The sequence below is a fragment of the Pipistrellus kuhlii genome, unplaced genomic scaffold (assembly GCF_014108245.1).
Source record: "Pipistrellus kuhlii isolate mPipKuh1 unplaced genomic scaffold, mPipKuh1.p scaffold_m20_p_32, whole genome shotgun sequence".
Taxonomy (NCBI): Eukaryota; Metazoa; Chordata; class Mammalia; order Chiroptera; family Vespertilionidae; genus Pipistrellus; species Pipistrellus kuhlii.
The window spans coordinates 1040159-1066554 of record NW_023425532.1 but is presented as its reverse complement, the minus strand read 5'-3'; the positions used below and the strand labels follow the sequence as shown (position 1 = coordinate 1066554).

The 26396-nt window shown below is 50.3% G+C and overlaps 1 protein-coding gene and 1 long non-coding RNA gene across 2 annotated transcripts; one reads left to right on the top strand and one right to left on the bottom strand.

Annotated features, from left to right (window-relative positions):
• Positions 1-418: 418 nt before the first annotated feature.
• On the bottom strand, positions 419-25158 carry CACNA1F (calcium voltage-gated channel subunit alpha1 F). The gene is given in 48 exon segments (XM_045570371.1): positions 419-723; positions 1002-1199; positions 1810-1922; positions 2032-2159; positions 2257-2382; positions 3586-3755; positions 4025-4147; positions 4396-4526; positions 4681-4782; positions 5050-5152; positions 5344-5440; positions 5751-5878; positions 6106-6265; positions 6665-6756; positions 7010-7075; positions 7425-7553; positions 7760-7780; positions 8585-8668; positions 8898-9008; positions 9304-9462; positions 9560-9761; positions 10494-10640; positions 11727-11779; positions 11866-11973; positions 12371-12458; positions 12540-12646; positions 12795-12854; positions 13345-13474; positions 13655-13793; positions 14759-14828; positions 15014-15059; positions 15944-16025; positions 16142-16262; positions 16363-16570; positions 17501-17726; positions 19070-19230; positions 19349-19375; positions 19547-19640; positions 19752-19844; positions 20088-20278; positions 21059-21162; positions 21274-21479; positions 22024-22176; positions 22276-22418; positions 22670-22809; positions 23019-23124; positions 23477-23726; positions 25116-25158. Coding segments are annotated over 48 exon segments (5952 nt in total). The 5' UTR covers positions 25141-25158; the 3' UTR covers positions 419-492.
• LOC118731825 lies at positions 9613-16361 on the top strand. The gene is made up of 2 exons (XR_006739525.1): positions 9613-9703; positions 15703-16361. It is a non-coding gene; the product is annotated as an uncharacterized LOC118731825 (long non-coding RNA).
• Positions 25159-26396: the final 1238 nt, after the last annotated feature.

The window sequence follows — 26396 nt, the reverse complement described above, 5'->3', positions numbered from 1 at the left end:
CCTTTCTACTGGCAGGACTCTCCTCTGTTTTTTTTTTTTTTTTTTTTTTTTTTTTAATCCTTTCCTTCTCATCTATGTGTCCTTCCTCAGTCTGACCTGACTGACCCCTTGTGGGGTCTCTGACTTTACCACACTCCTCATCCAAGTCGCCTCTCCTTTCCTCCATTTCTGTCCAGTGCTGACCCCTCCTCCACCACCTCCACTCTGCCTCCAGCTTTTTTTGGCTGCTGTCTCTTCCTCCTCCTCCTCCCTCCTTCACTGACGCTGAGTAATCAGACCTGGCTGTCCTGGTTTCCGGAAATACCCATGTGTGGGCAGTGGCTCAGCACTGAACCAGGATAGATGGATGGGTGGATGGATGGATAGGGGCTTCTAGGCAGCCCTAGTCTTCAAGTGCAGAGACATCAAACTCCAAGTGTGTGGTCCATGCCTGTCTCCCCCTGCAGAAGGGAGGGCAGGAGGTTTATTGAGCAGTGGGATAGGGGTGGGAATTTAGAGGGCATGGACACAGGCCATCTCATCTCCCAGGTCCTCTTCATCGAAGCGGGAGAGGATGGACTCCTCGTCACTATACAGTGAGCTGGTTCTCTGTGCCAGCAGGTCACTGGCAGCACTGTCCATCTCGTCCAGTGTCAGGCGACACGCATCTGCGATCTCCTGCTTGGCCAGGGCCACAAAGCGCGGGTCTCGGGCAAAGAGGTCCAGGCCCTCAGAGATGAGCACCTGGGGCCACAGATAGGATCAGAGTTGACAGAAGGCACAGCATGGAGTTGAAGCAGCATGCACAGAGAGGGCGGTGTGGATAAGCGATGCATCCTTGAGGATATGCAGGGAAGTCAGCGGGGGACAGTGGGACACACATCATGCTGAGTAGACGTCGCAAAGCAAAGGGGGAGCTACATGCAAGCACAGAGACCCGGGACCCTTTTCCTCTTCTTCCCAAGCTCCTTCCTCCTCTTGTTCTCCCCCATCCCTCTTGCCCATGCCCCTTCTGAACTCACAGCCTCCACCAGGCTGTCAGCACTGCCCCTCTTGCCGTGACTGGGGACTGAGTGGGTTCCAGGCACTTGCAGACAGGCGAAGGTGCAAAGTGGACCGCCGGATTTGCTGAGGTATCTCTCCCCTGCTGCACCCTCCTCCACCAAGAACAGTGGGGCATACAGGAGCCGACCCCTCTGAGGAGGGGTTGCCCAGGAACCCTGGACCAGAATAAACATAAGAGGGACAGTGATGGATGGGTGGAGTATGAGGGTATAGGACTCATTTCTGTGCCTACCTCTTACCCCTAAGCTCAACTGTGGTCACACTGAATGTGTGTAAATTACCCGTGAGCTCATTTAAAAGCACAGAAGACCTGAGTTTAAGGCTCAGCTCTGACACTTACTAGCTGTGTGATCTTGGGTAAGCCTCTCTGGGCCTCAGTTTCCTCATCTGTAAACTGGGACTAATAACAGTACCCACCTTATAGGTACAGTGAGAATGTGTGAGTTCATACAGTATGTGGCTTGTTCTTCAGAAGCTCTTGACATGTAGTGTGTCTGAGAAATTCAACCCAGGCTGCCCAGCTTGTGTGGCTCAGTGGTTGAGTGTTGACACATGAACCAGGAGGTCAGGGCACCCAGGTTGCAGGCTCAATCCCCAGTAGGGGGTATGGAGGAGACAGCTGATCAATGTTCCTCATCGATGTTTCTCTCTCTCTCTCTCTCTCTCTCTCTCTCTCTCTCTCTCTCTCTCTCTCTTCCTCTCTCTCTAAAATAAATAAAAACACATTAACAAATGTTAACCTAGGCTGCCCCCACCTCACCTCACCTGTGCCCTGCTGGGCCCTGAGTTTCGCCCACGATGATAGGTGCCTGGGATGGGTAAATCCTCACAACTTCCCTGTCGCCGCAGACACTGGATAGTGAAGGAGGGCTTCCGACCTGGGGGTGAGGACGGTAGGTGGTGGGGGGGTAGGGGGATCTGTCAGTGCTTCCCCACCCTTCTGCCCTGCTGGCCCATGGGGTCCCTATGACCCACTCACACTCTCACCTGCCGGTGTTGGGGGCAGCAGACGGCGGCGAGGTGCGTAGTGGCCATCCACGTATCTCTGGGGTCTGTGAGGTGGCAAAAGGATGGGACACGAGGGAGTCCTGGCCTGCTCATCTGAGTAGAAGCCCCTGAATGGGAAGAAGGGAGGACCAGGGGTGAGCTCAGGCCTGGGCATGGGTGATGGGGTGCTATCATTCCTTCCCCCCAAACATGGGCTCATCCTACTTGTTGTGGCCAGAATACTGGCCCGGGACTTCCTCTTCCTCATACTGTTTCTCCTGCCCTTCAGTTCCCTTGGGCTGAAAACTTCCTTCTTCCAGAATGGTGAAGATCAGAGCCCCAGAACCTCTCCTGGGGAAAGTGAGGCAAGTTAGGCAGATCAGATCCCCAAATACCCGTATGTGGTCCTGGGCCCCTGGTTCCCTCTCACTTACAGAAACACTGGGCTTCTAATTTTTTTTTTAATTGGGAGAAAATAAAATTAACATAACATAAAATTAAGCTGTTATTTAAAAGTGAATATAGGTTTTCTTTTAAGACACATTTTTCTCATTGGAAAGACCCAACATTTCAAAAAATAAAATCAAATCAAAGTTGGCCTGTTAAAGAGACAACTTCAAATAAGAATTGGGGGGGGGGGTGGTTGCCGAAACCGGTTTGGCTCAGTGGTAGAGCGTCGGCCTGCAGACTGAAAGGTCCCGGGTTCGATTCCGGTCAAGGGCATGTACCTTGGTTGCGGGCACATCCCCAGTAGGGGGTGTGCAAAAGGCAGCTGATCTATGATTCTCTCTCATCAATGTTTCTAACTCTCTATTCCTCTCTCTTCCTCTCTGTAAAATAAATAAATAAATAAATAAATAAATAAATAAATAAATAAATAAAAGAATTGGGAGGGTGCTGGGGTGTAAAAGCTAGGAGTGACCTTATTTCATCCTTCCACTATCTTTATGAAGTAAGGTGCTATTATCTCCCTTTCACAGGTGAGGAAATTGAGGACCGTGAAAACTAAGTGAGTAGCCCAAGGTCACTTAGCAAATGGCAGCTACAGGATTTGAACTTAAACCCATTTAGTCCCACATCATGTGCTTTTTGCATTAAATATTTAAAAAAATTATATATATATATATATATATATATATATATATATATATATATATATAATTGATTTTTTTACAGAGAGGAAGAGAGAGATAGAAAGTTAGAAACATCGATGAGAGAGAATCACTGACCAGCTGCCTCTTGCACACCCCCTACTGGGGATGTGCCCGCAACCAAGGTACATGCCCTTGACCAGATTGAACCTGGGACCTTCCAGTCCGCAGGCTGATGCTCTATCCACTGAGCCAAACCGGTTTCAGCTGCATTAAACCTTTGCATTGCCTTTCTCACATGAATCTTATTATCCTTTATTCCCACCTGAGCCCTTGAAACCCTCTCATCTTCCCCAAATTTCCATTAGAAGGCCTTACTCCTGTGCCCCCTGAGTTATCTCCATACAGTGGCTAGTCACTGCCTTCCCTCCCAATCTTCCCCCCAGACTCTTGACCATCATACCTGTGAGCATGGGATCCAGCCTGGGGCACACTGGACTGTCTGGAGTTGGGAGGCCCCATATCATCATCGCTGGGCCCAAGGGAGAGTGAATCTGGCAGTTTGTCCCCAGTCGGCAGAGACACAGAAATCAGGGAGCTCTTACGGGATGGAGGCTGGGAGCCCATTGGAGCCTGTGGGAGTCACAAGACAGTGTTGCATGCATGTTATATGTTATATCTAAGTCACTTGGTCATATGGAGTATCTCTAGTGAGCACCCCAGAGACTGACTGTATCTGGGTCTTGGCCTCCAACAGTGGATGGTGGTTACCAAATAAACACTTGTCTATTGCCAGGGTGGGTGGGTGGGTGCGGGCTTCTCCTTAGAGGCAGTGTGGGAGTTACTCAGGGGATTGAGGGGTACTTTACAATCCTGGGGGAGTGGAAACTTGTTGTCCTCACTTGGTATGTTTCATCTTCCTCCTCCTCTCTACCCTGTCCCTCTTCCTCTTCCTCTTCATCTATGTCACAGGTGAGGGCCTGTCGGATCTCAGGAACCAAGTCCTGTAGGCTCCGCAGACCAGCCTGTGAGGGTGGAAAAATGGGGAAGTGGGATAGCTCAGAGTCTAAATTCCCCTTTCATTAAGCCTTCTTCCCATGTAGGAGTGTGGGGTGGAGGAACGAGTCCCCTCAACCACCTCTGACCCTCTGTGGGCCCTAGGACCTCAGTTTCCAAATCTGTGGCATGGGCTCCATGAAATCAAGAGAGAGCAGTTAACCTCTGACACAGTGCTCCCACATACCCCCACCCACTCAGGCTCCATTCTGAAGACCTGAAGGACATAGAAGGTGCTTGGCGGGGGCTCAGTCCCAAGTAGCCCCTTTTCTTTCCTTCGCCGGAATTTGCGGAAATAGTCCTGGATCAGAAATGTGGCATAGAATTTGCCCACGGTGACCTCTTCCTCTGGAGGCAAGGGAGAGGAGGCAAGGTCACATAGGGGTCCTCTGTTCCTCCAACCCTGCCCACAGCATAATTTCCCCCTCCCCCCAGCCAGCGCTGGTGAGCAATCATCTGACATTCAGAGGCTGGATCAAGAATTGGGGTGAGGATAGCTCACCGTCAGCAGGGGGGATGACTTCATCCAGCAGCTTCTGCTTCATCCGCTTCCAGATCTTTTTTATAACAATCCGAAGCTCCTGATTGGCTTGCTCCAGGTTCCCTGCTCCAGGAGAGGATGGGGGATGGGGACGGGCATGAGCCAATAGGAAGAGTCTTTCACAGCCACTACCTCACTGTTGGAGGGGCTTCGCAAGCTTCTACTGAAGTCATGCACCACCGCCCCTATTGGACAGGTGGGGAAATGGGCTTGGGAGAAAACAGTCACCTATTTTGAGGTTCAGAACTAGGAGTGGGACCCAGCACTCAGTTTGCTCCCTGCAACCTCCCCAGGGATCCTTCCACTCCTGTCTCCCATCCCCCCACACACCTTCTGTCTTGATCTTCAGGGATGTCCGAACCAGGGCAAAGAGCGTGGCGTTGAATGTCACTGTCCCATCTGAGTTGAGGGGCATGTTCATCGCCACAAGTCTCTGTGCACACCAGGGACACAAAACCCACTTTGGGCAAATGCCTGCGATGCAGGCCTGGATGTCCAGGGACAGAAACCTTTGAAGGTGCAACCAAACACCCCCTCCTCACCCAAGGCAAAGTTTCCGCCCACCCTTGCCAGGTGGTGGACAGCTCTCTCAGAGGCAAGGCGGGGGTGGGCAGGTGCACAGACCTTGCAGGCCACTCGGTGTGGGCACAGCTTCCCAAATCCCAGTGGTGGCTGGATGCGTCTCAGCAGGGCAACCACATCCAGGTGCTTGATGCGGCCCCTTGGGCAGGTGGGAGTGGGTGGGAGGCAGCACTGGATTGGAGATACCCCTCTAATCCTTTCTCAAGGACCCACCAGCTCATTACTACATCTCCCCAACAACACCCCAGGGTCTGCCAGGGCAGAATTGAAGGGCAATCATTGTGGGGGAATGTAGGAGGGGGGGTCAGGAGACAGTGTCGAGGGACCCTGGGGCATCTACTGACCGGGTAATGGGAGGAGTAGGTTAGAGGTTCTGGGGCTAGGAGAGTGTGGGGCAGTGCACTGTCCCCTGGGATGCCAGGTGTGGAGTTAGAGGTTAGAGGGCATACTTGGCTCCAGGATCATATTCAGACCAGATCCTCTTGAATTCATCCAGGTGATGGGGACCCAGGATGGACCAATCTCTGGTTAAGTAATCAAAGTTGTCCATGATCACAGCCACAAAGAGATTTATAATCTGTGGGCCAATGAGCGGGGGGTTAGGTGAAGGGCAGAGTAGGAAGTATAGGGGGTTGGTGGGGGGCTGAGGTAAGATTATATGGTCATTGGGTTAGAAATCCCTGAACCAGGCCAGCCCTTTCACCTACTCTGAAGATCTGGGCTCCCCACCTCATTTGACATCCCCAGACCCTTCAGGGCCAGCCCCTATGGCAGTGGTGTTGGGTATGGGGAAAAGGTCCTCACCAGGAAGGCACAGAGCATGAAGAAGCTAATAAAATAGGCGATGGCAAAATTGCTACCACAGGTAAACTCCTCGCCAGGGCCGAAATCAGACTCAGGGTCACATCGATTCCCGGGAAGGGTGGCAAGCATTATCTCCTGCCATGCCTCACCAGTGGCACACCTGGGGATCACATGGGGGTGTCATCCTAGAGGGAAGGCTCTGAAGTCATGGCAAATGGTATTATGGGAACTGGAAAGGTTAGGGTATGACCCACCTCCTGCCAGGGGCTACATTTGGCACAAATAGCATTTCTAAATTTAAAAAGCTGACATGCCATGTTTATGATGGTCATATTCACATTTTACAGATAGGACACTGAGGCCAAAGAAAGGGATACATCTTACAGCCAGTAAAAGGATGGGTGAGGCTAGAGTATTCTCAAATACTCAGGTCACAGCCAGAAAAGGTCCCAGGCAACATGGAACTCTATGCTGCCCTGTTATTTCCACAGCTCAGGCAGTCTGGGACCCAAAAGGGCATGCTGGGGACTGAGGTGGCAGAGGGAGGAGTAAATGTCACCTGAACAGAAGCAGTACAGCCTGCGGAAAAGTCTGAAAGTTGTTGTTTCGGTTGATCTGTGTGCCATCCTGAAGGGCCACCTTGCCGAACATCTGTGGGCACACAGAGGCTGTGTCAGAGGGGTGAACCCATGCCCCCTAGGCTGCCACCCTTTTCACAACTCCTAATACCCAAAGGGTCCTTACAACCCTGACAAGCAGGCATTGCTGATTCCATTTCACTGACATGTGGACTGTCTCAGGGTCATCCAGTGTGTCTGTCTTTCCACCCACCAATCCCAATTTCAGGCTCTTCCTAATCAACCTCCCTCAGCAGAGAAGTGCCTGAGGGATGGTCCCCACTCACCTGCATTCCAATGACTGCATAAATGAAGAATATCATTGCGATGAGAAGAGCAACATAGGGCAAGGCCTATGGGGTGGAGAGGAAGATAGATACTCAGGTCCAGGCAGAGAACTATAATCCCTAGAATGCACTGCTCCCTCAAGCCTGGACCTGATGAGAGATGTGGTCCATCCCCCAAGTGCCCATGTGATGACTACCAGTGTATTCCAAATGTGGACACAGTATTAAATTCAATAGACTAAAGTCAGTGAAGCCAAGACATGCTGGGAATTGAGACCCTAGAAAAGAGAGAAAACTGAAAATGGGAAGTTGCAGGAGGGTGTGGCACATTAGGAGATATAGTTCTGAGGGTGGTAAAATAGCAGGCTGAGGGGTAAGGCTGGGGTAAGGGGTGGTCAAAGGGATGGGGGGTTACCTGGAAGGACTTGATGAATGTCCAGAGCAGTGTGCGGATCCCTTCACCCTTACTGAGAAGCTTGACCAATCGCATGACTCGGAAGAGGCGAAAGAAGGTGATGGAAATGCGGGAACTGTCCTCAGAGCTCTGGGGTTGGGAGTGTGGTGGGTATGCTCAGTCCACATTTTCCCCAGCCACCTCCCTGCTTCAAGCTTGGGCCCTCCCAGCCCCTAAGTCTGTAAGAAGTCAGGTCCCAGGATGGTCAGGGAGCATTTTATAAGGTCTCTTAAGGTAAAAAGGAAGAGAGGGTGGGTGGGGGGAAAAGCAGAGTCCCTGTTGATGAGGGGAGCTACCTCGCCAAGATGGCCACCATTCTGGAGGGAGATATGGTCAATACAGAGGAGATAAAGGAGATTATGTGATCACAGGTCCAAGTGAACAAGGGGATAAATGATTGAACAGTTATAGGGGATAATGGATGGTACAGTCATTATGCAAGGTCCAATGGGGAAGGTTATATTACAATATGTTAGTGGATCAAGATGGTTGTGGGAAAAGTTGGTAATGGGGGTGAAGGAGAGGAGAGGGTACAGGACATTATGAAGGAGAGATTTTGGAGCCAATGGAGGAAATGTTGGAGCCAGTTGTTTTATGGAGATGATGGATATGAGAGAACCCATGGGGAGACCCATTGGAGAAGCCAAGCCAATGATGGAGGTATGGAAGCAGCAGCATTGTCAATAGATGTAACAGTAACATATAATACCGAATGGAGGAGATTATGAAGCCAACCATGCAGTCAACGGTAATGACAGAGATGTGAAAGACCCAGCATTGGAGATGATGGAGTCATTGAAGAAATCAGAAGAAATGATGGAGCCAATGGAGGTGGATGTAGAAACAATGAAGGAAATAATAGAAATAACAAAGTCATGTTAGGTGATGGTGGGTCCAGAATATGGGCTGCAAATGACATGAGGGAGATGGTGGAGGGGGATTTTGGCTGAATCTAACAGGGACTCAGAAGGGATAGAACTAGAATGAGGAGCACTGAGTCTCCATGAATGGGGTGGATGGGAGTATGTCATCTCCTCTACCCATTTGAAAGAAAGCCCTGGGGTTGAGGTGAGGAAAGATTAGCAGGGGGAGAGTGGGTTAGTGGACAGGCCAGTACTCACATTGACTTCAGTGACAGCAATGTCCACTATGCTGCCCACCACAATAAGAGCATCAAATGTGTTCCAGGCATCGGCAAAGTAATGCTGGAGGCAGGAGGAAAGCAGAACCCTGTCTTCTCATATTTAGGAAGCTAGGGTAGGGGGCCAGTATGGTGGGGAAACTGGGGAGACAGAGCCCAGCTTAGACTACATGATGGCCCTGCATCTGGATCCCTCTCATTCCCTAGTCTCATGACTCCCTGGTTGCTGACCTCCTGAGAGCACTGCAATGAGCTCCACCCCAAGGAATTCACCCACTGCAGGTGGGGCATACCTTAGGTTTGAAGGCGATGATTTTGAGCACCATCTCAATAGTAAAGAGGCCAGTGAAGACCATGTTGAGGATGTCCATGGCATAGTTGAAGGGAGCAGTCTGCTCATAGTGCTGGCGGAGAAAATCAGGTGTGAGGATAGCACCTGAAGCAGAGAACCCCCCACCCCTAGTCAAATGTTTTCTGGCTAGGAGTGAGGGGAGTCTGAGGATGTGGTATAGCACAATGAGTTGGCCTAACCCCTCATGTTATCTACCTCCATTATGGATATGTAGCAAATATTTTTATAACAAGTCTCTGTCAGTTGAGGGTTTTGTTACTTGCAGCCTAAAGCATGCCTAATAGTTCTCAAGGTATTGTGTAGACAGGATAGGGTATCTGGCAGGGGTCAGGGTGAGGAGCTCAGACCTGCATGGCTAGAGCAACCGTGTTGAGCAGGATGAGCAGAAACATGAGGTACTCAAAGGCAGCAGAGTTCACAGTGGCCCACACACGATACTGATGCGGGTTCTTGGGGATGTAGCGGCGGAGTGGCTGGGCCTTGAGGGCGTACTCCACACACTGGCGCTGCATATGGGTGCAGGGCATGAGTGAGCAGTGAGGTCCCAAGGCAAAGAGGTGTATTTGGGGGGTTGATGGTTATGTATCAGGGGTCAGAGGTCACCTGGTTCTTGTCCAGTTCACAGTTTTGGTATTCCTGCTCGCCTTGGGCACGGAAGGTGATGATGACGAAGCCCACAAAGATGTTCATCATGAAGAATGCGATGATGATGATGTAGACAATAAAGAACACTGAAATCTCCACATGGTAATTATAGATGGGTCCCTGGTCCTCTGCATGTGCATCGATGGCCTTATATAGCAGCCTGTGGAGCCGGTGGAGGCAGGTGAGGGGATATACCAGTCCCCTCAGAACTTCCTCCAGACCAGTTATCATTAACACCTCAAAATCTCCTGCTTGGTACCTCCAAAGACCCCTAGATCCCTTGACCTAATCTCCTAGGACCTCCATAAATACTCTAAGAGACCTCCACTAGGCCCTCAAAGACTCCCAAATCCTTTAAGCTCCCACAGACACCCCAAATCCCCTTCTCCATCCACCGTAATCCCTATGCAGTTGCCCAGAACTCTCCCACCAACCCCCAAATATTGCTAAATACCATCAACTTGAATTCCCTTCTCCACCTCCCTAGTGATCTCCAACTACTATCCTGAAGACTTGCACAACTCTCTGGAAACCCTTGAATCCCCCATTCCATCTCCTCTTAGACCCTCAACCAATTTCCCCAGGCATCTACCTGGTCCCCCCTAAATCCTACCCAGTCCTCTCTAGACTTCTACCTAACCCCTCAGAGATCTCTATCCAATTCCTGGAGATCCCACCCACCCGGGTCCCCAAAACACCCCAGCAAGCTACTGGGAGACCCCCCATCCAGTCTTCTGATATGCCCACCAGTCCCCAGAAAACCCTATCCAGTCTTGAGAGACCTTGATCACACTTCAAGATACTCTCCCACCCATCCTTCAGCAGATTCCAAGCCAGTACCCTAGATACTCCTTCCCTGTCCCTTGCTCATCCCTGGGGCCCTTCTCCTCACGCAGGCCAGCCTTCAAAGGTGGAGACAGTGAACAGAGCCATCATGGCTGAAAGGACATTGTCAAAGTTGAAATCGCTGTTGACCCAGAGCCGCTCCCGGACCAGGGGCCGTGACACATCTCCATCAGGATAGACCAGGAAGGAGCCCCTGTAGATGTTGTAGACAGTCTGAGTGGGTGAGGAGGGGTGGAAAGCTGTGTAAAGGGGACTGAGGTTTCCAGCATGGAGGCAGCAGAGCATCATGGTGGAACTGGATAGCATGGGTTCAAATCCTGCCCCTCCATTTACTGGCTGGGTCACCTTGGACATTTAACCTCTCTGTGCTTCAGTTTTCCCTCTCCATGAAATAAAAGTAAGAACAATGTATTTACTTTCTTGTTACACGTATAATTAAGTCAATAATGAGAATAGTGTATGGCACATAGTTGGCACCACATACAGGGTAGAGCAAAAGTAGGTTTAGAGTTGTGAATGCATGAGATACAGAGTTCATTCTTGTAGTATTATTTGTATTACAACTGTAAACCTACTTTTGCCAATCTTTGTATGTTAGCTCTCATCACCATTATCATCATTATCATCACCATCCAGAAAAAGGTAATACAAATAATAGTCAACCTGTTCAGCACTAAGTTTATGCCAGGCATGGTACTAGGCTTTATATCTAGTGACTTTACATTGTAGTACACTCTCCATGTAATAACTCATTTACTCACAAAAAATCAGTGATGGTCACATTTTTAAAAATCCTCATTCTTCAGGTAAAGAAAATGGGATTCAGCAAGGTTAAGCAATGTAAGAAATTACAAGGTTAAGAAAAGTCTCATGGGATGATTTGAACCAGGAATTTTTTTTTATTTCAAAGTCCATGCTTCTAACCTCTACCCTCTATACAGGATGGAAGTTGAGGATTGAGTGGTGCTTGGGTGTCATGGTGTTTGGGGATGGCTGGGAGGTCCAGAATAAAATATAGGTAATTCTGGGAGGTGGAGAGGGGTTTGGGAAGGTACTGAGGAGCCTCTTAGAGTTTGGTGAGATCTGAGGGCCTTTGCAGTTCTTGGGACAATTCTGGTGGTGTATCTTGGAGGCTTGGGGAGTTCTGGGAGTCTTGATAATCTCTGAAATTTTTTGGAGGAAACTCTAAGGGTTTCAGGGGCCTAGGTGAGCTCAAGGGGCCTCTGTAGCTTTTGGGAAGGGTCCTGGGCCCAGTGAGGGCAGAGTCTTGGCTACTTACTTGCATTCTTTGGGGGTGTGTTTGGCCTCATCAGTGCAGCTGTAGAATTTCCCCTGTAGGGCGGATATTTGCCAAGCAGGTGAACCCTTCAACCCCACCTTGACTCATGCCTGGGCCTCCCTCTGGTGTTTCTTCCCACCTTGAAGAGCTGCACACCAATGCAGGCAAACATGAATTGCAGAAGTGTGGTTACGATCATGATGTTCCCGATGGTCCGGATGGCCACGAACACACACTGCACCACGTGCTGCAGGTACCCACAAATATGACCAATGGACAGGGCAGGCCACAGCAACCATGGGGCAGGGATTCTGGGCATGGATGGAGCTCAGAGACTTGGGTCAGGGACATGTTATTTTGAGTCAAGGATATGTGGTCAGGAACATGTGATTAAGGGGCAGTGATATGGGCCAGGGATGTGTGGGCACCAACCAGGAATAAGTGTTTACCAGACAGGTTATGTGGTCACATGCCAGGGACTCAGATCAGAAAAATGTGGTCATTGGTTAAGGAATATGAGTCTGGCCACGTGGCCAATGGTCTGTTACATGTGGTCATGCATCATGCATATGGTCAATCTGATAAGTGATTTTGGCCCCTGGGGCAAGGCCTGGATCCTGTGGACTTGGGTGGGGTGGAGTTACCTTGAGTCCTTTGGCCCGGTTGATGGCTCTAAGGGGCCGAAGTACTCGGAGTACTCGCAGAATCTTTACTACCGAGATTGCGCTGGAGCTGGGGAGGGGGCAGTCCTCAGGCCCTGGCTCAGGCCTTGCCTCAGCTCTGGAGGAATGGGGTAGGTGAAGGGTCACTTACTGGATGCCAAAAGAGATCAGGGACACACTGACCACCAGCAGATCCAACAAATTGAACCAACTACGGCAGAAGGAGCCTTTGTGCAGGAAGGCCCCAAACACCGTCATCTGGAGTTGGGGATAGAGGTAATCAGGTTAGACCCCATATTTGGGAATAGAAGGGGTAAATGGGTATGGAAACAGGAGAGGTGGGTTATGGGGGTGGGTGGGAGTGGGTTGGGGCAATTGGGGATGTGATTGGGGACCCATTAGTTACCTTTAGTAGAATCTCCACGGTGAAAATGGAGGTGAAGGCATAATCAAAGTACCCCAGAATCTGGGGGATGAGAAAGAGGAAAGTGACTGAGTCATGGCTGTGGGATATCCTAGGTGTGTGTGTGTGTGTGTGTGTGTGTGTTGTGTGTGCACGCACACACACACACACACACACACATGCACTTGTACCTCTCTGTGTAAACATTGCTATCCCTCCCTCCTCCCTTCCCTCTCTTTCTTATGATCATTAAGAACTTCTCTACAAGGCAAAAGGCTTGGCCATCAGAAAGACTAGGGTTCAAATTTGTGCTTCTCTACCTCTACCCAGCTACATGGGTGCCCTGGGCCTGTTCAACCTCTTTGAGCACAGTTTCTTCTTCAGCTGTATACTGATCTCCTCCCTGGAACTTTCACAGTGTGATGCATACACAGTAAGGCCGCCATTCTTGCCCTTCTCTTTCTGTCCATATAGGGGTCTTCTCCCTGTCTGCACAATGGCCTGGATAGTGCCCAGTAGGACATTCCTGGGAGTCCCCCCCCCAAAGGCTTACGTGGTTGCGGAAGGAGTGGACTCGGATGGGGTCTTCAGCAGCCAAGGACACACTGCTGAGGATGATGAATACCAGAATAAGATTGGTGAAGACATGATGATGGATGAGGGTATGGCAAGCCTTCCTCATTCTGGGGATGGGGAATGGGCTGTGGTCAGAAACCAGAGTTGATTGGGAGAGCCCAAAGGATGCAGCTCAGGCCTGTTGTATCAGGCTGTGTACACTGCCCCATTGAGCCTTGGCTGTCCCCTGGCCCTCTGCCTGCCCCAGCCCCTCCTGCCCCACTATTGCTCTCCACCCCAGCACTCACGGGTTGGTTTGGCTGAGGAAGAAGAAGGCACTGCCCTCAGGGATGGGCACCACTTTCTCCTTGGGAACAACTTCCTGTAGGAGTTCCACACGTCCTGCACCCTCTTCTTCCTCCTCTTCTTCTTCCTCTTCCTCCTCCTCTTCCTCCATGCCTGGCACCACAAGATCAGAAGAGAGGAAATTGAGAAAATGCATGTAAAGCAGCTAGAACAGTGCTTGACACATGGTAAATTCTTCTAATTTCTTTGCTAGAATGTCAGCTCCTCAGAGAAGGAATTTTAGTTTGTTTTATTTACGGTTGTGTCCTCAACACTTAGAACAGTGTCTGGGACACAGTAAGAGCTCAGTAAATGTGTGTTGAGTGAACATTGCCATCCTTGCAGTCATATACATGCTATCCTATATAATAAAAGCCTAATATGCAAATTGTCCCCTGAACCGGGACCTTGACTGCTCACTATGACATGTGATGACCACCAGGGGGCAGCTCAGAGCATGGTGGGTGCCAGTGATGTGGCGCTGGCAGCAGGTGGCAGTGGAGGCACTGCTGGGCCCCTATAAAAGTGATACCTCAGTGGGATGGTGGAGTAGCTGAGTGGGCGGTGCTAGGACAAGGTGGGTGTGAGTGGAGCCTTATCACCCTGCTGATCACCCTATAGATGGCAACCAGGAGCGGTGGCAGGGGGTGGGGCCGCTGCCTAGCTCCCAGGCACTGAGGGAGCTGGGCAAGGCCGGATGACTCAGGCAGAGGGGGGCATGTGGGGCCCTGGGGGCCCAGGTGCTGTCCGGGGCCCAGAGGTCAGCTAGGACCTGCACTTTCAGGCAGACACTCATGCTTTAATCTCTGGCCAGGCCTAGAGACTGCATCCATGCATGAATTTTGTGCACCAGGCCTCTAGTTATAAAATAAAGGCTCTGAGAAGTTCCTCAGTAAAACAAAACACTTGTTAATCTTCTTTAATCTCAATGTCCCAATGTTGATGGCCAAAAACCATGACCATTATTTTCAAGATGGTCTTGGGAAAGGCTGCTCCCTAAACGGGAGGGTCTCAGGGGTCAAGAACTCTGCCTGGGTGCTGTCCCTAGGGCTCCACACATCTTCCACCTGTTCCTGGTCACTTGCCTGCTCCTTCATTCTTTGCACCCTCCTCTTTCTCATTCTCCCCACCAGGCACCTGGGGACAGTAAGATAGGGGTCATCAGTGGTAGGGGAGACATCAGGAGATGGACATAGGGAGGCATGGAAGGGATGCAGTAATGAAGGATTGAATAGGCAGAGGTTGGGGGTTAAAAACTCAAACACATAGATAGGCATTGATGGTAGTATGAGGTGTAGACAGTGCCCAGGTTTCTAACTCACTAACGCTCCATTTTCCTGTGGGTGTTTCCCTTCAGTGCTCTTCTCCCTGTGTGAGAAAATGGGGGTGTGTGTGATTGCTAAGGATTGCAGCAGATGGGTGAGGATGAGGGGGGAACATTGCAGTCAGAACAGACCTTTCTTAGACCCCACAGAACTTGCCTACTTCCGCCCTCATCCCCGCAGTCTGTTCTTCTCACAGTAGCCAGAAGGATCCTGTTAAATCCTAAGTCTGGCACATCGCTCCTCTGCTCACACCCCTCCCATGGTTCCCACTCAGAGCAAAAACCAAAGTCTTCACTGTGGCCCCAAACACCCTAAATCTGGCCTTGCTATTTCCCCCATTTGAGATCACCTCCTACCACTCTCTCCTTTGTTCACTGGTCTCCCTGGTATTTTTTTGAATGTGCTAAGACTATCATCACATCAGGACCTTTGATTTGCTGTCCCCTTGCCTTGATCATTCTTCCCCCGAATATTTGAATGGCTCACTCCCTCAGTTTTTTCAGTTCTCTGTTCAACTGTCACCTCCATATAGAGACCTTCCTTGACTACCTAACCAAAATAGCAATCTTTATTTTTCTCTGTTCTTTTATTTCACTCTTTTTCTTTGTTACATATTCACATATATTTAAAGTATATTATATATTCATTTTTATGTATTTTTCTTGCTCCCCCAACTCAAATGTCAGCTCTTTGAAGGAGAGGATTCTGTCTACCTTGACCCCTGATATTTCCTCAGTATCTAGAACAGGACCTGGCGCAAAGTAGGTGCTCAATACATGCATGTTGAATGAACGAGAACTGGCAGGTTGGATGGGGGGCTGGGGATTGCCAGGGTGACTGAGGCATTTGTGGGGTGTGGGGTGTGTGTGTGGATTCCCAGGCAGGGATCCAGGGGGAGACTATGTTAGGGCTGGAGCCAGACATCACCTGCCCTTGTTCTTGGTAGTGCCTGCATCTCCACTGGCTAGGTTGTCCACAGCAATGGCAAGAAACACATTCAACAGGATGTCTGGGGTGAGCTCAGGCTACAAAGGATGAAGAAGCAGCCTGCTTGTGGACCACCCAGACTCCTCTATCCACCCCACCTTCCACCATTCAGCACCCCCACCAAGGTTTTGAGGATACAGTTGCCGCAGATGAAGAGAATGATGAAATAGACGCACACCAGCATCCCTGGGAAGAAGGGGCCACCGTAAGCCATGATACCATCATACATGACCACGTTCCAGTCTTCACCTGTCAAGATCTGGGGGGTGGGGCGGGAATTCACCATGAAGCTCTTGGGACCCTCCCTGCACCCTAGGGTGCCCCTGACCCACCCCCATCCCATCATCTCCAGGCCCCACCTGAAAGACAGTGAGGAGGGCCTGGGGAAAGGTGTCGAAGGTGCTTCGCTTGGTGTGTGTCTGGTCAAAGTTGAACTTGCCCCCAAATAGCTGCATGCCAAGTAGGGAGAAGATGATGATAAAGAGGAAGAGGAGAAGCAGCAAGGATGCAATGGATTTCATTGAATTGAGCAGGGATGCCACCAAATTGCTTAGAGATGCCCAGTGCCTGCAGCAGAGATGGAGGGGGCAGGGTTGACATGTCCAGTGGTGAGTCAGGAATTCCAGCTTGAGGTTCATTGGGGTGGACTGAGTTAAAATGGCCTTTGGTATCAGGGTCAGAAGTGATTTTGGAGCTGGGGTGAGGCAAAGATAAGAAGTGAGAGGAAGACTGAAATTTGGGTTAAGCGTTAGGGGAATAATGGGAGATGAGGTTAGGATGGAGGGTAAATGGAAATTGATGGAGCTAGAATTGGGTTTCAGGTTGGGACCAGGACTGGGGTTGAAGTTTGAAATTGCAGCTGGGGTCAATGTTGGGGTTAGGATTGGGGAGTGTTTGGAGTTGTAGATGACTGAGTTGGGGATAAGATTGGGGCTGGGAACAGGGCTGTGGTTGGAGATTAACTGATGGTTAGGAGCTAGGAATGGGGGGATTGTGGTTAGTGATGAGAATGAGGCTGTGAATTAGGAATGAGGTTGGAGATGGGGTTGGATTGGGTGTTGGGGTTGTAAATGGGCTTGTGAATGATGAGTGGTTGGGAGTTGGGCTAGAGATGGTGTTGTAGTTGAGGGTTGGGATGGGGTTTGGGTTGGGCATGAGTATGGAGTTGAGTTCAGAGGCAGGGTTGAGGTTGAGGAAGAAGATGGAAATGGAATAGACACCCTTCCCACAGAACTTGAATCTCCACGAAGGCAGGAACTGGTGTCTGCTTTGATTCCTGGTATTTCCCTAAGGCCTGGAATGGTGCCTGGTACACAGCAGGCACTCAATGGATATTTGCAAATTAGATGGTGAAATATATATATATATATATATATATATATATATATATATATATATATATATATATATATATATATTATCATTGGGACTGGGGTGTGGGCTGTTGGGGCTGTGTTTATGGCTTCAATCCCCTCTCCCCCCTCTCCGAACACATACCTGGTGACTTTAAAGATCCTGAGGAGGCGCACGCATCGGAGCACTGAGATGCCCAGGGACTGCATGGCACCCACTTCCACCAGTGTGGTCTCCAGGATGCCCCCACAGACCACGAAGCAGTCAAAGCGGTTGAAGAAGGACGAAACATAGGCTGAGGGGCCCAGACCATACAGCTTGAGAAGCATCTCCGCCGTGAACAGACAGAGCAACACTTTGTTGGCATACTCTGTGGGGAAAGGGGGAGGGCTGGCTAGTTTCCATGGTGACATGAGAGGAGGAAGGGCCATGGGATGATCTGGGATAGCTGGTATCAGGCCAGGCACAGGCTGGGGGTGGGATTAGGGTTAGGAATTGGGGTGAATTTATAGGTCAGAGTGGATGAGGGGCTTAGAGTTGGGGTAAAGGGCAGAGTTGGGGTGGGGCATCAATCAGCTTCTATGAGTCCAGAAAAGCTCCAATTCAAGGGTAGAGTTAGAGTCTGGGTTTTAATTAGGACTGGGGTTGGTTTGAAGTTTGGGGTTAGAAGAGTACTCAGTATTAAGGTTGGGGTTGAGATGAAAATGAATTCTTGTAATAACTATGATTTATAAAGTGTTAGGCAATGTGCTAAGCACTTTCCACTTAAATTTAATCCTCCTACCCACCCCATAAAGTGAGTATTATAACCATCTCATTTTATAGATGAGAAAATTGAAGCACAGAGGGGTTAACTTGTCCAGTGTGGTAAGAGCCTGGACTCTGCCTTAGTCAGTTGCTCGCTCAGTGGTTAGAGCGTTGGCCTGAAGACTGAAGGGTCCCGGGTTCAATTCCGGCCAAGGGCACATGCCTGGGTTACAGGCTCAATCCCCAGTAGGGGTGTGCACCAGGAAGCTGATCAATGATTCTCTCTCTTATCATTGATGTTTCTATCTCTCTCTTCCTCTCTGAAATCAATAATAATAATAATAATAATAATAATAATAATAATAAAGATGATGAACAAAAATAGGTCCAGAGACGAATGGTAGGGGGCGGGAGGGGGGTTAGAGAGCAACCAAAGGACTTGTATGCATGGATATTAGCATAACCAATGGACACAGATGCTGGGCCAGTGGTTGCTTGCTTGAGGTGGGAATGTCGCGGGGATGGGGGGATGTCAACTGGGATAAAAGAAGACCTATGTAAGACTTTAGACCACATGTGTCAAACACAAGGCCCTCGGGCCAAATCCGTCCCGCCAGGCCTTGCAATGTGGCCCGCACCGCGCTGTCATCACTGCACTCCGCTGCGTTTCCATCACAATGACAGTTTATGACTGTTCAGTAAACCATTCGGCCCGCGATTTAGGCTGGATTTTAGATTTTGGCCCCTTCTCTGATTGAGTTCGACACCCCTACTTTAGACAATAATAATAAAAGAGCTACGGAAGTGTAGGCTACAAGTGGGATGGGACAGGCTAAGATTTCTGCATTTACTTGTGGGGAAGGCAGTGTTTGGGGGTCTGAGACACCCGAGGGATCCTGAATTGGAGCTCCTGGGATGAAGGGAATTGGAGGCTGGGGGAGAGGGCTGGCAGGCTGGGAGGCGCACCCTGGGTCTGAGTGAGCCACATGGGCTGCCCGTGGTGCTCTGAAGCAATGGTGAGCGTGTTGAGGAAGACAAGCAGCAGCACAGCCCAGTAGCAGGCATTGGACTTCACAGCTTGCCGGCAGCATGCCCGGAGACGCTGGTTGGCTCGACGGAGGCTGCGGCTGGGCAGAAAGGAGATCACCCATTGGCTGAGATCACCTACCTCAGCCTGCCCTGTGGGACTCAGGTGAGGATCACAGAGACATGGGGTCCAGGAGTCACATAACTTCCTCAACTTACCAGACCCTGGTTTTCATGATCTTGTTTCTGTAAAAGAGGTTGATGGGAGGTGAGTGTCATAAAGGGCTGAGAGGCAGTCAGTGGCTAGGATCAGAAGTCAGGGGCTGAGGTCAAGGTTGGAAACTAAAGTAAGCACTGGGGTCAGGGTTTGAACTGAGTTCTGGGCTGGGTCAGGGGTCAAAGGGTTGGGGCCCTCACAGGCAGCGTGTACAACTGGCCAGAGCCCCATCCTCCTCTTCCTCATCGCCTGGAGTCTCTGCCATGGAACCAGTGTCACTGGCTGGCAGGCTGGCTGTGGGCCGGGTGGGAACAGAGGTCAGCACATGAAGATCTCAAGTTTCCATCCTTGGCTTTCTGCTCCATCTACCCATCCTGCCCCTCCCCAACCAGGACGGACACCCACCATGGCTGCTGGTGGAGTGTGTGGAGCGGGTGGAGTGACTGAACCAGCGCAGATGTCCATGCCTCCTACTGGTCAGCTCTGCCAGTTGTGGTCCTGCAGAGGTAGGGAGGACAGTTGAGGACCATGGCCTGAGGCAGGGGAAGGGCTGTGTGTGTGGGAAGTGGGTTATTTGGAATCTGTTCTGGGTACAGTTGGGAGGTGGGTCTGAATCTGAATCTAGGTTCTGTATCCTAGGTCACATATGAGGGCTGGGCCTAGAGTTGTTGCAGGCGAGATCTGGGTCTCAGGAGGGCACCCCACATGGAGCAGGGAATGGGCCACATTGGGGTTGCCTACGGTGGCCAGCCCTGCCCTCTTCAGCCACAGAACCAAGGTTGCCATCAGCTGAGGGGTCTTCCATGTCCAGCTCCTCTGCCTGCATGATCCAGTCCAGGTAGCCCCGCAGGTCCTCCTCCAACTGCTGCTTCTCCCGCAGCTTCTGGAAGTCCCCCCGTGCTTTTGCCTTCTCCCTCTCCTTGGAGAACTCCCTGAGGGTGGAGGATAGAGAGTGAGGTGGAGGAACCACCCTGGCCCCCTTGCCTTCCCCATTCCAGCCACCCTGACACCCTTGCTGTTCTTTGAATATGCCAAGCACATCCGTGCTTTGGAGCCTTTGCACAGAATGTTCCCTCTGCTTGAGACACTTTCCTCAGAGAGCCACATGACTCATTCCCTCATCTCTTTCACATTTTTACTCAGTAATACCTTCTCAAGGAGGCCTGTCCTCACTGTCCCTATTTATAACTGCAAGATAGCCCCATTCCTATTTTTTTTGGCCATGCAAACATCTTCATTATCCACAATAATACATTAAAAAAGGCATAAGACCAATTAATGTACCTTCAACTGCAATTTTTGCAAATGTGACATAAATCCAAAATGTACTGTAGAGTTGATCAAAATTGATATGCAAGTGTTTTTCCCTGTTCTACCAAATTGGCCAGATGCCTTCCTATTCCTATTTTTATTCTTCTTTCCTTTTCATAGGACATATTCCATATAAAACACTATGTATATGTTACTTATTGTATACGTTGCTATAGTCTGTCTTCCCCCTAACTCCCAAATGTAATATCTGGGAAGGCAGGGGTTTTTGTCTCTTGTTCCATTCCTAAAATGGTGCTTTGCACCCAGTAGATGCTCAATATTGACTGAATGGATGGTGGGGTATTTCAGATGGGTTTTGAAGGTTGCCTAGGAGTTTTCCAGGAAGAAAAAAGAGACAGAGTCTGAAGGGCAGGAGGAGGGGGGGTGTCGAGGCTCCTCACCCGCTCAGGACGCCAAGTACAAGGTTGAGGACGAAGAAGGACCCAAAGATGACGAGACTCACAAAATACAGCCAGGGCAGCTCATACCCCATGGCATCCTGCATCTGGGGAGAGAGAGGACATGCCTCCCTCAGGGCATGCAGACATTCCTGCCTCAGAGCTCACAGAGAAAAGGCAGGTACAGCCTCTAACTGTGTGCCCTCCTTCCACCTCACCCAGTAGAGCACATCGGTCCATCCTTCCATGGTGACACACTGGAAGACCGTCAGCATGGCGAAGAAGAAGTTGTCGAAGTTAGTGATGCCTCCGTTGGGCCCTGCCCAGCGCCCGCGGCACTCGGTCTGGTTCAGCGTGCACGCACGCCCAGAGCCTCCGGAGCCTGAAGATGCGCAGGGCGACGGGTCTTCCTCTGCTTCCATCTCTGCTGGAAGACAGGGGTCTGGGCTCTGAACCACACCCACCCGCACTCTCTGCCACCCTGTAGCTCCTCCCACCTAGGAAGGTCAACTAAGGGTCCAAGAATTTTCTAAATCAAGGACAACCCTTAGACCCTGACTCTGCCAGGTCAGGATTCTGAACCACTGGGAAGCTGAGTCCGAAGCCCAGGGATGTGGGGAGTGGGACTGTAAATCTTGGGGTAGAATTTTATAAATAAAAGTGAGGTATCAATCTGGGGGCAGAGGCTTGTGAATTTTGGAGGGTTTCTTAAAAAGAGGGTGGGGGCCCGGGTGAAGGGCCTGAATATCTGGGACTAGTTGCCTTTGATGGAGTCTTAAGTGGCTAGAGGGTGGAGTCTTGTGATAGGGCAGAGCTATTAGCCAGTGAGTGATTGTGGGGAGGGCTTGTCTTTGGGGAGCCTGAGTCTGGGGGCGGAGTCTGGTGAATTCGGGTTTCCTTGAGAACAGGGTCTGGCCTAGGAGGCAGCGGAGGGACGCATCTGTCCCTGGAGGGGCTGGCTGGCTGACCAGATCCCAGGAAGTAGCACGTTTTGTGCATGCGTCCGAGGAACAGCTCGAGTCCAATGATGGCGTAAATAATGATGACGAAGAGCACGAGCAGAGCGATGTGCAGCAGCGGCACCAGCGCCTTCATGATGGAATTGAGCACTATGTGCAGGCCTGCGGGGAGCCAGGGCTGGGTGAAGTAGGGGCGGGGCCCGTTAAGTCCTCCTGCCGCACCCCTTCCCTACCTTCAACCCCAGCAGGCGTTACACTCACTCGGGACCCCAGAAACCAGCCTCAGTGGCCTCAACACCCGAAATGCCCGCAGCGCCTTCACGTCGAAGCCCCCCGGCTTCCCTCCAGTGTGCGGAGCATCTCCAGGCCGCCCCGGGCCCTGCTCCAGCAGCACGCTGAACAACCTGAGGGGTGAGTACGAGGCGAGGGCAGGTGTCAGGCTTTGGCACCCCTTCCCATCCCTCTCCTCTCCTGAGAAAAGCATAAGTCTCTGTAATCAGCAATTCACATAGGCTTAACATATTCCTGATTCTGGCTGCCCAATGGGAGCAATTGCAAGTAGTTGCTTCCCTGAGCCTTGGATTCAGCGGGCTTGGGATGGAAAGTTGAACTGGGGGGGGGGGGGGGGGGCGGGGTGTGCCCCGCAGACGCGCACCCAACCACGACTATGATGAAATCGAGAAGGTTCCAGCCATTGCGGATGTAGGCGCTGGGATGGAGCACCAGCCCATAGGCCACGATCTTGAGCACCGTCTCCACAGTGAATATCACCAGAAACACGTACTCCACCTGCTCCTGAGGATGGAGCCAGAGATCCCGGAGTTAATTGGGTTTGGGGTTGATGGGGGTAGAGGTAGGGGGAAAGGGCACAGCTGGGACAGAGGGCCGGGCCGGGCAGAGGTGAGTCATCTGGATCAGAGAAGAGAAGGCCTGGCTGGAAGACTTGAGGTGTCGTTCTACTGGGGCTGTATCTGACAGGGCGGGCATGGTGAAGCAAAACTCACTAGGTTGTGGTTAGCAGTGTTGGAGTCGTCTTCTGGGAAGGGAATGTAGACCCCCAGGGCCACGCAGTTGGCAAAGATGGTCAGCAGGATGAGGATGTCGAAGGGCCTCAGGTGGACACAGTCAAGGACCCAGGCAAAGCAGCCTTAGAACCCCAACATTCCCTTGGGGTCCTCCCCACCCAATGCTCACCCTTGACCCCAAGGTGACTAGCCCCCACATTCCCAGCCCCTACCCTGACCAAGGCCTTGACTCTGACTCCCCTGGATGGCCATCTTAAACTCTTGCTGTGGTTTAGTCCTTGACTCTTGACTCCCTGGTGAATGACCTTCACTTTTCTCAAATTCCCCCAGAAACCAGTACTTGACCCTTGATCCATGCTAATCCTGACCCAAATCCCTCACTCTTAGTACTCTCATGACCTCACCCCCTGAAGCCTGCCCCTGGCTTTCCAGGATGCTTCCATTCCACGATGCTGATGCAGGACTGCCGCAGAGGGTTGGCCAGGGTGAGGCAGAAGAGCGCCCGGGGTGACCGCTGAACGCTGGCCACTGCCACCGTCTTGTGCTTACTGTGCTGAGTCCTTCGCTTAGGGGTTCCCAGGCCTGATGGCCCACTGATTTCACCTCCTGACTCTGGGGGTCCAGGGCACAGCCCCCACTCAGGACCAGGGCCTGCCCCATTGGCTGGACTGGGCTCTGGGTTGATGTCTGGGTGGAGAAATCAAGTCAGGAGGGACAGGTTATTAAGGGCAATCAAGTCTGAGGGAAGGAAAGAAGAACATGTAAAAGTAGGAAAAGCTAGAGGTACCTGAGATTGGGGTGGTAAGAGTTGGTTTTTGGAATTGATTGGGGGTAGAGGGGGAGTTTATAGAGGAGTGAAGGTGAGGTTACGTTTCCAAGTGAAGTAGGGTTTGGTGTTAGACTTGGGATAGTTTAAATTGGCATGGGATACCATTAAGTTTATAGCTGGAGGCAGATTTAGGATAAATTCAAGTGGTGGGTTTTGGGTTGGATTTAAATACAGGTGGGAGTGGAGTGTGCTTGAGTTCTGATTTAGGGTTAGGACTGGGTATTTGAGTGACCTGGGATTAGAGTTAGGGTCAAGGTTGGAGCTGAAGTTAAGGATGGGATCTGAGGTTTGCATTGGGGTTTTCAGCTAAGGTCATTCCCAATCCCCATGGCCTTGCTTAAGCCTCTGAGAGGCAGTAGATTGACCTGGTTAAGAGCCCTAGCTTTGGAGGAAAGAAGCTGAGTTTCAATCCTGACTTTACCACTTGATAGCTACATGCAGCCTTGAGCAACTTACATAACCCCTCTGAGACTCAATTTCTGTATAATGGGATGATAATAAGAGAACCTGTATTATAGGGTTGTTGTGAGGATTAAATTAGTCCAACATTTAGAAGATTGCCTGGCACACAATATTATTCCCATTTTGCAGGTGAGGAAATTGATGCAAAAAGAGGGTTTAAGTGATTTGATGAAGTGGTTGAATTGGGAGTCAAATCCAGGTCGACTCTGGCAGCAAGCTCTCACAACTTACTTACTATACCACCATTGTGTGTGTTCTCTATTTCTATTTTCCCCCTTAAAAATGGATCTGTGCTCTTTCTGGAAAGCCAGAGAGCCACTTGCTAACAGTATTGACATCCAGGGGCTGGGGTTAAGGTTAGGTGACTTTAGAGCTCGTGGTAAGGTCTGTATCTGTGTTGGGGTTTGGACTCGAATCGGGATTTGCCCTCTGGTTGGTATGGTTTGTGTTAGGATTAACCCTGGGGCTGGCTGTGGAGTTGAAGATGGGTGGGCACTAGATAGGGGTCAAAGCCAGGATTGGGGTTGGGTTTCAGCTGGTAACTATGGCTGTGGATGGGGAAGGGAGGCCGTAGAGAGCAGCGTCTGGGTCACGCTGAGCTTCATGGTTTAGTTGGAGGTAAGGCTGTGTTTGGGGTTGGCTGGGATGGGAACAGGATGATCCTGGTCACCTGGAGGTTCCCCAGGGGTGGGGTCCTGGTGGGCAGTGGGTGAGTGAGAGGGGCCAGGGGTAGAGCAGAGCCAGGGTTGCTCAAAGGGTCTGCAGGGGTGGAAGGCTGCTCTCACCTTTCCCGCCTTCAGATGCCGACATCCTCCTTTCAAGGTTGAAGAGCCATCTGCAAACAGCCCCCCTCTCTTCCCCCAGCTTTGGAGAGATTAAGGTCACTGGGCGGGGCCATAGCAGGGTTGGATTGGATGGAAGGTGAGCAGGGTCAAAGATGGGACATTTGTGGGCCAGAGCCTGGTAACAGAAAAGACACTGATTTAAAAAAATATTAAAAAACATTTTTTATTGATTTCAGAGAAGGAGGGAGAGGGAGAGAGAGATAGAAACATCAGTTATGAGGGAGAATCATTGATCGGCTGCCTCCTGCAGGCCCCACAAGGAGGATGGAGCCCGTAACCCAGGCATGTGCCCTGACCAAGAATTGAACCTGGACCTGCAGGTTTATAGGTTGATGCTCAACCACTGAGCCACGCTAGCTGGGCTAAAAACATATTTTTACAAAATATATACCAGCATCAGTCAGAAATTAAAATAAAATGATATTTTCCGGCAGTATCTGAAATTTGAAGTGCATAGGAATAGAACTAAAATAATGTATGTGTGAGATCCCCATGCAAAAAAAAAATTATCAAATATTATCAAGTGATTAAAGGGGACCAAAATAAATGGACATACCAGTATATATTAAATTAATGAATTGAAATAGTAAAAACTGGGAAGATGTCAATTCTTTTCAAAATGATCTAGAGATTTAATGCAATCCCAAACAAAATCTCAGAAGTTTTTCCATGGAATTTGACAAGATGGCTCTAAAATGTATATTGGTTACAAAGGACCTGGAAAAGCCAAAATCCTTTGAACAAGTACAAGATCGGAGGAGGATTTGCCATATTATATATCAAGGCTTGTTATAAAGCTGCAGTAATTAAAAACAGAATAAAGTTCCAAACCTGAGTACTACATATATGTACCCATGCTTTATGACATACATGGCACTACTGAGCAATGAAGACAGTTTTTTTTCAAAGCAAACATCTTTATATATATATATATATATATATATATATATTAATTTTTTACAGAGAGGAAGGGAGAGGGATAGAAAGCGAGAAACATCGATGAGAGAGAAACATCAATCAGCTGCCTCCTGCACCCCCGCCCCCCGGGGATGTGCCCGCAACCAATGTATGTGCCCTTGATCAGAATCGAACCCGGGACCCTTCAGTCCGCAGGTTGACGCTCTATCCACTGAGCCAAACCGGTTTCGGCAAAGCAAACATCTTTTATTGAAGTACAGATCAGATGTGCCAGGACCACATTAGGGTGATTTTTGTAATGAA